This window comes from Aquarana catesbeiana, linkage group LG09, assembly GCF_042186555.1.
Source record: "Aquarana catesbeiana isolate 2022-GZ linkage group LG09, ASM4218655v1, whole genome shotgun sequence".
Lineage (NCBI taxonomy): Eukaryota > Metazoa > Chordata > Amphibia > Anura > Ranidae > Aquarana > Aquarana catesbeiana.
This window is the reverse complement of record NC_133332.1, coordinates 179,586,664-179,598,184: the sequence shown is the minus strand read 5'-3', so window position 1 is coordinate 179,598,184 and position 11,521 is coordinate 179,586,664. Positions and strand designations below refer to the sequence as shown.

At 37.7% G+C, this 11,521-nt stretch overlaps 1 protein-coding gene across 1 annotated transcript; it reads left to right on the top strand.

Moving 5' to 3' along the window:
- The first annotated feature begins 9,503 nt into the window (after positions 1-9,503).
- LOC141108134 (RNA-binding protein with multiple splicing 2-like) lies at positions 9,504-11,175 on the top strand. The gene has a single exon (XM_073599405.1). It carries the CDS (start codon positions 9,690-9,692, stop codon positions 10,284-10,286), a length of 597 nt encoding a protein of 198 aa, XP_073455506.1. The 5' UTR covers positions 9,504-9,689; the 3' UTR covers positions 10,287-11,175.
- The last annotated feature ends 346 nt before the right edge of the window (positions 11,176-11,521 follow it).

The window sequence follows — 11,521 nt, the reverse complement described above, 5'->3', positions numbered from 1 at the left end:
CAAGTCTTAGATGACCTTAATCGGGTGACAGAATCAACCCTTGAGTTAGATCCCAGGGCTTTACTTTTAAACATTTTTGATGACCCCACTTTGAGAAGGCATATAAAGCTGTTTCTAATATATGCTACATATTGTGCATGCAGAGAGATTTTAATTAAATGGAAAGCCACAGCACTACCTACTGTTTCTGCATGGCGCAACACACTTAACTCTGTTTTACCTCTGTATAAGATCATGTATGTTAATAGGAACTTTAGCAAATTTGACAAGATCTGGTCCTTCTGGATAAACTCTCAGAGATCTATTCAGTTGGAGATTCCCCCACCTAGTCCGGAGGCGGGTCCCTTACTTTAGATATTTTAGACATTTTTTCTGCAAGTATTACATCCAGTCTATGCATTTTTTTACTCCTTTTACTGTTCCACTTCCCCCCGCCTCTCTTTCCTCGCTTCATCTCTTCTCCCTCTCTTTTGCCCTCTTCTTATAGCCCCTCCCCCCGCCCTCTTGCTCTCCTCTTGTTTTCCCCTTCTCCCTCTCCCTCCCTTTTCCTCCCTATCCCGCTCCTTGCTAGGATTTCTTTAATTGTGTATCTGCAAATTTGATATGGATCAGTCTTAACTTCTGAAATCTTTCATGTTTCTCCAAGTGCTCTTTTAAATATGTTTTCATTGCTTTATTGTACTGCAATGTATACACGTGTGTTATATACATATATACTCTTTCTCTTTTGTTTAATTACATTTATTTGAAATACCAACATGCTGACGATTAATAAAGTTCTCTTTATTTGTAAAAGATAAAATATGTAACCATGTTAGCCATTTTGAAACAAACCTTATGATGCCATTTTAGCTCCGCTCTAGAAGTTAACATTAAAACTTCACATTTAGTGGCATCAATTCATAGCCCTAAACATGATCCATATTGCATGATTAATTTGTATAATTTAGGGATATCATAGTTTGGATTTGTCGTAACTAGTATATCATCTTCTGCAAAAAAGACAGATTTTAATCTGTTCTGCCCTATAGAAATACCTGAAGTCTCCAAGGTAGATTGTAATAATCAGGATAGAAGCTCCATTGCCAAATTAAACAACAATTTTGACAGTGGGCATCTCTGTCTGGTTCCTTTAGAAAGAGGGAAAGAGGTAAAGCTAAAGCCTGGGGTATATCCTCCAGCAACTGGGTTTTTATACATAATTTATGAGGATTCATGTATTCAGCTTTTAACTTCTAAAAAGTTGAATGCAAGATACCTTCGGGCATGTGCGTTGATCTGTTTGGGGCTACAAAAATATGGGATATGAGTTCATCAGATTGATCAGTTTGTGTACTAGTGCTTCCCAGGGATCTTAAAGAAGAAGTCATAAATAGCATGCTTTGGTGCAATGCCACCAAATGTGTGCAATAGTCCCCCTATCAAGGCACATAATGGAGCTCTTAGGAAGGATAAGTCATATTTCATCTAAGTTCTCAGGGCAATGGTTATTGAGTTTCATTTCCAAGTGGGTACAATATGCGGAGGTTAGAAGAGAAGTGTTTCCAAAAAAATATGAAATACAATAGAAAAATGTTCCACTTGGGTTAGATCTACAGAAAGACTCGAATTGAGGCAAAATCAAGGTTGAGTCATGGTTCCTATGCAGAGAATTAACAAAATGGTGCAACTGAATAAAGCAAAAATCTTACCTGTTTTGAATTGGATGCCAATGTTTAAGCTGGGGAAAAGTCTGAATGCCTTGTGAAGTGGGTAACAAATAAACTGTAGTAAATCCACGTGAGATTCACCAAGTGATGTGGAAACAGATAATAAATGTAACAAAGGGAGGTGAAGTTGGATAATGCCAGATCAAAAATATATGCAGCTGGGTTAAGTGGTTTGAGACCTAAAGAGGGAGGAATCCAGATAAGGGGAAGAGACAGATGTTGGGTGAGCATCTAAAATATCTAGAAAGGTCCACAATGGGAGATCAGATTCCATATGTAATTGGATTAATGGTGACATCTGAGTGGCTTTATAGTAGTGGGTGATGTTAGGTACTTCCAACCCACCCTTCAGTTGATATGTTTATTTTTACAGAGTCGTGGTTAAATTGGAACCCATACATTTTTTTAGTGTCTTTGACAGGAGGGGCCAAAGTATATGGGAGGTGATGGCAATGGACAACACTCAAAAGAGATAAAGCAGTTTAGGCAAATATGACATTTTAATCATATGGCTAAGACAAAATCATGAAATATAAGTATGATCTCAGGACGTTAATAGATGTTATAGTAATTTGATCATAGAGAGAGGATATTAGCTTTGTATAAATAATTTTAGATAGATATAAGTGTGATGCACTCATAAGTAAGGGTTTGCTGAAAGTGAAAATGCAGTTGCAGAGACAACTAAGTTGACAAGAAAAAGGGTAATGTTAAGAGCATTACATTTTAAGTAGTTAACACTGAGTCCTGAAAGAGACACATACCGCAAGAGGAATGAAAGTATGTTGGGAAGGGGGCAGGAGGCGGAGCCTAGCGGAGCAGACATGCATTGTTAGAGCTCCACACCGCTGAGGAGAGAAGAGAAGGACAAAGCGGAGCCTGCAGGCTCAAAAGGTATCCATTTGAACCTTTTTGCCCCAGGGAACAAACTGTGAAAGTTTGGGCAGGAAATATGGTACTGGGAGGAAACCGTGGCAGAAATAAAAATCACCTCACAAAGAGCTCACAGGCACTCACTGCAGCTGAAGCAGCTCCAGTCACCTCACAAGATACAGCATCAGGGCGCTCTCACAGACAGAAAATGTCACAGCAAGACTCTCCATTTGAGTCAGATACAGAACAAATCCTCTCACAAACTTCTCCACAAGCCTCCTCAGTATCCCCAGTAATATTATTACAATTTGAAAAGATGCTTCATAAGGCTTTAAAACAAACCTCAGACCAAATAACAAACAGCCTAACCAAAGAAATAAGAGACCTGGGAAACCGCACCGCAGCCTTAGAAATAAAAATGGATGAAATTGAAATTACAACCCAAGAAAATATAACAGAATTGGAACAATTAAAAAAAGAGAATTTAATACTTCAAACTAAGCTTGAAGATTACGAAAATAGAGCCAGACGTTCAAACTTGCGCATAAGGGGAATACCTGAAACTGTGACAGACCTGCAATCTACTATTACTGCTCTATTACAAGAACTAAAGCCAGATATCCCTATTGAACGTTTAGAACTGGACAGAGTACACAGAGCCCTCACAGCCAAAAAGAAAGATGGACCCCCACGTGATATAATCACAAAATTTCATTATTACAGAACGAAAGAACAAATACTAATTGCTGCAAGAGAAAAAAAGGAACTTAATTTTCAAGGACACAATTATCAAATTTTTGCTGACCTATCCCAACTTACTATTACTAAAAGATGATCCATGAAACCCCAACTAATGGAACTGCAATGCCACAACATTATGTATCAATGGGGCTTCCCCTTTTCAGTCAGATTTAACTACCAAGGTATAATTTACAGAAGCAGATCAGCAGATGAACTACAACAAACCCTTTTAAAATTAAATCTGACAGAACCCACAAGCAGCAACACTCCCACACGCAGAAGAATGGCATCATCTTCACCTTCAGGCAACACCCAGAAAATTCCAGAACAAAATGGGAATCATCATTCTCACAAAAGAGGCCGTTATGCCACATCATCCATGGACCAAGAAGATTCAATGGACTGACATCCTAATTCCTGATATCTCTTCATTTATTATACTAAGAGATGGTTCTCTATAAAAAACCTATATTTATAACTGAATGTAACTGCATTCTGATAGTCACACACTGTGTGGGATCATGTTACATTCCAGTTATATTTCTTATTACTTCTGATTCATATAGCCTTAGAATATATAAGTGAAATAAGGAAATTCTTGTTCAGTTATATATTATCAGGTAATAACAATAGATTTATTACTTTTTAGGACAAATGTGTTCAATAATCCAGAAGTAATGGAAGCTTTTTTTTTTTTTTTTTCTTTCTTTTCTTAAAACAAATATATTATTACCTAACTAGTTCCTAGAATTATGTTTTTGTTTATTCTAATCTGAAGCAATACAACCTCAATTTTATGAGTTAACATATCTAAACAGTTACATATGAATAAAATATGTAATTGTTTACTCTAAAAGGGTTAAAATCCCAAAATAATTCAAACTATCTTCATCAATACCAAAGTTATTAACAGTACCTTTCTAACTGAATTATTTAGCCTAGGGCAAGACTAACCATATACAACCACCCTGGAATAAATAATTTCAACAAAAACTATATTCTGCACTCCAACGAATGAAACATCATTTTGATGTCTTTTGACATAGCAATTCTCTCCTGTAAGTGGAAGATCCGTGTACCCCCATTAGCCCTCCTCATTCTCCCAACCATATTATGTGGGAGTGTGACGAAGGCACTTATTCCCCTGAGAGAGATATTTATTCTCTTTCACCGGTAAATTGTGATTACTTGCAAAAAATAATTTATACAATGTATCATCTAATCTCATATGTTTTTTGTTTACTCTTTACTCCAGAATTCACTGGTTTCTTTTCTATCTATTCATCTCTTCAGTCCACACAGGTTGATCTGTGCAGTCAGCTCTGCATAACAAAAAGTAAGTCAAAACTATTTGATCTATTGCCATGGCACCACTGAATATACTTTCCCTGAATGTTCAGGGAATAAATGTCCCTCAAAAAAGGACCAAAGCCTTCCGTACTTTCCATAACAAGAAGGCTCACATAGTATGCCTCCAAGAAACACACTTCACCAAAGATTCTACTCCAAAATATATTTCTCCTTTTTATCAACAAATTTACACGGCTTCTGCCTGTACCAAGCAAAGGGGAACTCTAATTGCATTTCACCGATCCACACCATTCACCTTATCATCAGAAATTAAAGACCCAGAAGGTAGATACCTGATACTCATGGGTTATATAATGGATACAGCAATCACGGTGATTTCCTACTACGCTCCTAACAAACAACCTACACCATTCCTCTCACATATATTACAAGTGATTAATACACACAAAATAGGAACAGTGATAATGTGTGGGGATTCGAACCAGGTCCTGCTCCCATTTCTAGATAAATCACCTTTTACACCATCCAAAATAACCTCTAGATTACCTTTTTCTCAACTTCTTTCCAAATACAATCTGGTAGATTCATGGAGAGAAAGTAACCCAATGAAAAAGAAATTCACTTATTTCTCGCACCCTCATCAAACCTTCACCAGAATAGATCATATTTTTCTAACAATAGGAATGATACCAGAAATTATTGCATCAGATATAATTCCGATTCCGTGGTCTGACCATAATGCAGTATACACTACTATAGCCTCAGCCATACCAAAAGCGCATGACCCAACGTGGTACTTACTGGACATAATGCTCAAAAACCCACTACATCAGATGGCCATTGAACAATCTTTAAAGGAATACATATCAATTAATAATACAACAGACATCTCCCCAATAACACTGTGGGAAGCTCATAAGCCTGTCTTGCGTGGTACAATACAAAGACAAATGGCACTATTTAAACGGGAACGCAAAAATCTAGCAAAAAAACTAGAACTCAATTTTAATGCAGCCTACATATCATTTCAAGATAATCCATCTCAGAGTACAAAATCTCATCTGGAAAAATCTAGATTGGAATACGATCTATTTCTCACTGAGTCAGTTGATAAATCCCTCAAACGCTCCAAACACAATTTCTATATGAATACAAACAAACCAGGTACATATTTGGCTCGGGCATTAAATTCAACTAACAAATCTTTCAAACCAATACATTTGAAATTATCAAAAAATGTTTACACTTGTAATCCAGTTAAAATAGTCCATAAATTTCACTCACATCTCGCAACTTTATACAAGACAAACAATGAATTTAATCCTACAGAGGCTGAATCCTTCTTCTCAAAAATAACCTTACCTGAGTTATCTCAGAATCAAAAAAGAAGTTTGGATGAGCCTATAACTATAGATGAAGTTGCTAACGCCATAAAAGACCTAAAACTTAACAAAAGACCAGGCCCAGACGGCTACTCGGCTTTATACTATAAAACATTCTCAGAAATACTCTCTCCCATTCTCACTGAAACTTTTAACAAACTTCTAGATGGACATTCTTTTCGGCAAAAAACACTAATGGCAATTGTTTGTATGATCCCAAAACCCCTTTCTGATGATACTTCCTGTGTGAATTATCGGCCTATCTCTCTGTTAAACCTCGATATTAAATTATTAGTAAAAATAATAGCAAAACGCCTCAATAGCATTATAGGAAAATTAATACATAGAGATCAAGTAGGCTTCATGTCAAATAGACAGGCAGGCGATAATATACGCAGGGCAGTGTTATTGGCACATATTGCTAAAAAACGGAAAATCCCTTTATGTTTTCTATCTCTCGATATTAAGAGGGCATTTGACACAGTATCCTGGCAATATATGCAATATTCATTACAAAAATGGGGTTTTGGACCCCACTTTTTAACATGGATCAAAGCATTATATAATAAACCCAAAGCCTATATAAAATATGCTGGATACAAATCTGAAGCCTTTAATATCGAAAGAGGTACCCGACAGGGTTGCCCATTATCTCCCTTATTATTTGCCCTTATACTTGAACCCATGGCCCAATATATCAGAACAAACCAAACTATAACTGGCATTGAAGTAGGAGGTATTACACACAAATTATGTATATTTGCAGACGATATATTACTTTTTCTATCATCACCACAGGTCTCTGGTCCTAACTTAATACTAGCTCTTGATGGATTTGCAGCCCTATCCGGCCTTATGATTAATCCTAAGAAATGCCTAATGCTTAATATTTCACTCACAAACATGGAATTGATCCCGGCTAGGGCTGCACTCCCATTCACATGGGCAGAAAAATCAATCCCATATCTTGGAATTCATTTAACAGCATCTCATTCTGACTTATTCTCAACCAATTATCCTCCTGTATTAAGACAGATGACAAATCTAATAAAACAATGGTCGCAACTTCCTTTATCCTGGATGGGGAAGATTAATGCAATCAAAATGACTATTCTACCCAAATTGCTTTATCTATTCAGAGTCCTCCCTATTCCAATTCCTTCCTATTTTTTGAGAATAGTACAAAAAAGAGCAACTTCGTTTATATGGGGCTCTTCTAAACCACGTATACCTATACACACACTACATCTTCCCAAAAATAAAGGAGGCCTGGGATACTCTAATTTTACTAACTACTACAGAGCGGCACATTTGGCCAGTCTGTCCAAATACCATGCAAAACAGGAAATCCCATTATGGGTATTTATAGAGGCTTCAGAAAATGACCCTCTATTAATATCAAATTTATTATGGCTTGATCCTAAAGACCGCTTTAAAATTCATAATCCCATAACTAAACACTTCTTATCTCTCTGGGATAAACTAAAAACCAAATATCAGTTACAATCTCCACACAATCCTCTCCTTTCTTTTATCAGAAATCCGGCCTTTTATCCGGCATGGATCTACCCAAATTCTTTTAAAGCTTGGACAACATCAGGCATTCAGACACTAAATGACTTCATAGCATCTAAATCATTCCTTTCATTCCCATCGCTTAGAGAAAAATATGATCTACCAAACTCTGAGATATTTAGATATCTCCAAATCAAAAATTTCTATACACAATTCCTAAAGGGGGATACACCATTATCCCAATTATCCATTTTTGAATCAATCTGTACAAAAGATCCATTTGCTAAAGGTACAATTTCATCACTTTATAATCAGTTATATGGAGTAGCAAATCTTAATAGACCCTCTTACGTTCAGAGGTGGGAGGAGGACCTGGGACGAACTTTAGAAGACACGGACTGGTCTAACATATGGCTCACATCTAAGTCATCTTCACCCAACATCTTAGCACTGGAGACAAATTATAAAGTCCTAACTCGCTGGTACCTTGTACCCGCTAGAGTGGCAAAATATTCACCTAATACCTCAGCTCTTTGTTTTCGAGGATGCCCAGAAATAGGCACATATTTACACATATGGTGGACGTGCCCAGTAATCCAAACCTTCTGGAAGGAAGTCTTCGTGATTGCATCTAAAATATTTAAAAAAATAATACAACCAGATCCATATTTAACTTTACTTAATCTAAAACCGGAATGGTTAACACTCTCTCAATTCAAACTTATGATCCAACTAATAACAGCTGCAAAACAAACAGTGGCCAAGGCATGGAAATCTCCTACATTGGTACTAGCAGAAACAATTCACAGAATGAATAATACAATGTCCCATGCTAAGATGGTAGCCATCGATCAAAATCAAATTCCAAAATTTGAAAAACTTTGGCATCCTTGGATAAAACAACAGTTCCTGTCAAACTTCAAGGACTCTGTCCTGTTGCCATGGTAACAGATTAAATGACTTACAGAGACACCCATTCTAAGGCTTCAAAGAGAACTAAAAAGAATAATAAACTGACGAGCGGGACAACCTTGTGGACCATACCTCTACCTTTCAACCCTTTTTCTTCTTTCTCTTTCCTTTTCTCCACCTTACGATTAAAGCTCATTATCAGAATTTATTTGACCTATATACACTCTACTTGTAAACAATATGTATAGTAGGTATAAATCATTTAAATACCTACAAAAGTAACTAAGGAAATGATATATATCTTTAATTTAGGTTTACGTGAACCCAATGTTTAATATTTGAAATTTCATGATATTTACCTATATAAACCCTACTGTAAAACAATGAGCTTACTTTATAGATCCTTGTAAACTTACTTTATGTATCTTTATAACATTGTATACTCAATAAACTTCTTTTGACAAGGAAAGTATGTTGGGAAAAGAAATATGTAGAGAGGTTATATATTGTATAGCAAGATTTTCCACAGACCTCTTTCTGATGGGCATCTGTTATTTTCAGGCCCCAGATACCCAAGTTTGCCCAATATTTTCTACTACTGTCTCAGGCCAGAATGAACAGTAAGGGAGATATGGGGAAACTCTGCCTTTTCCCTCAATGTAATGAGAAAAGGGGACATTTAAAGCCCTAATACCTGATGGTCACGAAAGGCACATTAGTGTCAATCCATGACATAAAGCCATATTATAAACTCCAGTGCTGTAAAACGTAACACAAATAGGACCACAGTAGCATATGAAATGTTTTATACATATCTAGGGAGATTAACATTATTTCTTGAGACTGTTAAAAGGCAGTTTAGAAGCATAGTGCATTGAATATTTTCAGAGACCTGACGATGAGGATCAAAACCACATAGTCTTTATGAAAAAGATAGTTTAACTGTTTGACCAAAGGAAGACAAAAACAGAACATTCCATAGCTCAACTTACCAACCAGTCTGCCAACCAACCAAATTAACCTGTCCAACAGTCTGCGTTAAAAACAGGGGTTTAGCTGCACTCTCCCCCCCTCCTCAGCACTCACAGACCCCGCTCCACCTCACCCGCACAGACGGCACCTCACCGCTCCTTCCCGCACCAGACTTGCAGCACCGGGGACGAGGAGACACTTTCTGTACCGGCGGAGGAGACAAACACCCGCCACCGTGGACTCTGCTGAGGACTCCGCCGCTGGTTTATACACAATGACCACCCTGAAGACGGACAGCGAGCACAGCAATAATAACCTGGAAGAAGAGGTTCGTACCCTCTTTGTCAGTGGCCTACCTATAGACATCAAACCCAGAGAACTTTATTTGCTATTTCGACCATTCAAGGGTTATGAAGGATCATTGATCAAGTTAACCTCAAAACAGCCTGTAGGCTTTGTTACCTTTGACAATAGAGCTGGGGCTGAAGCTGCAAAGAATTCCTTAAATGGCATCAGATTTGATCCAGAGAACCCACAAACCTTAAGGCTAGAGTTTGCAAAGGCCAACACAAAAATGGCTAAGAATAAATTAATGGCTACACCTAATCCCACAAACTTCCACCCTGCACTTGGAGCACATTTCATTGCACGAGATCCATATGACCTAACAGGTGCTGCACTTATCCCAGCCTCCCCAGAAGCCTGGTCTCCCTATCCACTATACACGACAGAGCTGGCACCAGCAATCCCACATGCTGCTTTTACATACCCAGCAGCAGCTGCTGCAGCAGTGGCCCTCCATGCACAGATGCATTGGTATCCTCCATCTGAAGCCACTCAACAAGGATGGAAGTCTCGCCAGTTCTGCTAAAAGCTCTTTGGGTTTTTTCCTCTCCATGAAGTAATGTGCCAGAAATGAACAAGTGTTCGTAAAACATTGTACTTCTCCAGATGCCTCTGAATGTTCGGCCAAGCCTTCCAAATGTGGAAGGGTCATAACAGTCCTTTTCAGCTACTTAAGATGAATTATTTGGCAGTCTTTCTGCAGAAAATATGCCTCTGTGGGTAACTTAAAGTCCAAATGGAGTAACAGGATGTGACTCTTGAAACCATGGTAGAAGACATGGTGCTGCCATTGCCAGACCATGTTTTATGTTCTGTAATGCTACAGATCTCCCTTCATCGCATGTTGACTTTCTGGCATGAATTAGCTATTTAAGTGTGTGTGTGCTTGTTAAAATCTATTGCTTGTTTACCAATTTCAGCTGGTCTGCAATGAGACCCTGAATCTATTCATGCAGTGGTGAAAACTTGGCTTGATGTACTGTTTGGTCTACCACCTCAAATTCAAACAGTGCAAACGGAACTCTACTTTCAATCTTCTGTTTGTTTTTTTTCATAGGAGTCTGTCCTTGCCAAATGCAAACCTATGGGGAAACAGAACAAAAGTACCAGTATTTTTGTAACTTGTTTAATAAGGAGATATTTATGCATCATGTGTTTGTGTGATAATTATTAAAAGAATATATTCTGTCCTAAGTTAATGTTCAGTTAAAAAGCTCAAATCTGTATGGTTTGTCTGCTGTACTCTATGAACAATTGTGCAATTTTGTTTTGTTGCAGCCTATTGCTTGGTATTGATGTACTTTCAGTATTATGAATGGTTTCTGTTTGGAGAAGCAGTTTCTCTATTGATGATCCTAAAAGAATGTGATACTGGATAAAATATAATGTATTTAAAGTGTGAATTTTTTTGAAACTCTGGTTTCTGACAAATTAAAGTAATTGAAAACTGAAAAAAAAAAAAAAAAACAGGGGTTTAGTTAGCATGCATTTGCAAACGCATGCATAAGCTGCAAGGCCTCTTCACGGCACCCTGTGTATGCTTGCAGTCCTAACACTACTGAATTTATAAGTGTCTCCACAATGGAAGCACATGCATTAAATGGATATATGAGAGCAGGTGGGCCTGGAGGCAGCCCAATCCCCCTTAAAGGAATAGGAGCACACTGGACACCCAGCAAGAGCACAATGGCAGCAAAGGTGTACAGTGTGTCCCTGGACCAATATACATCAAAAACAAACAAATGGCCCCTGCCCCCACCT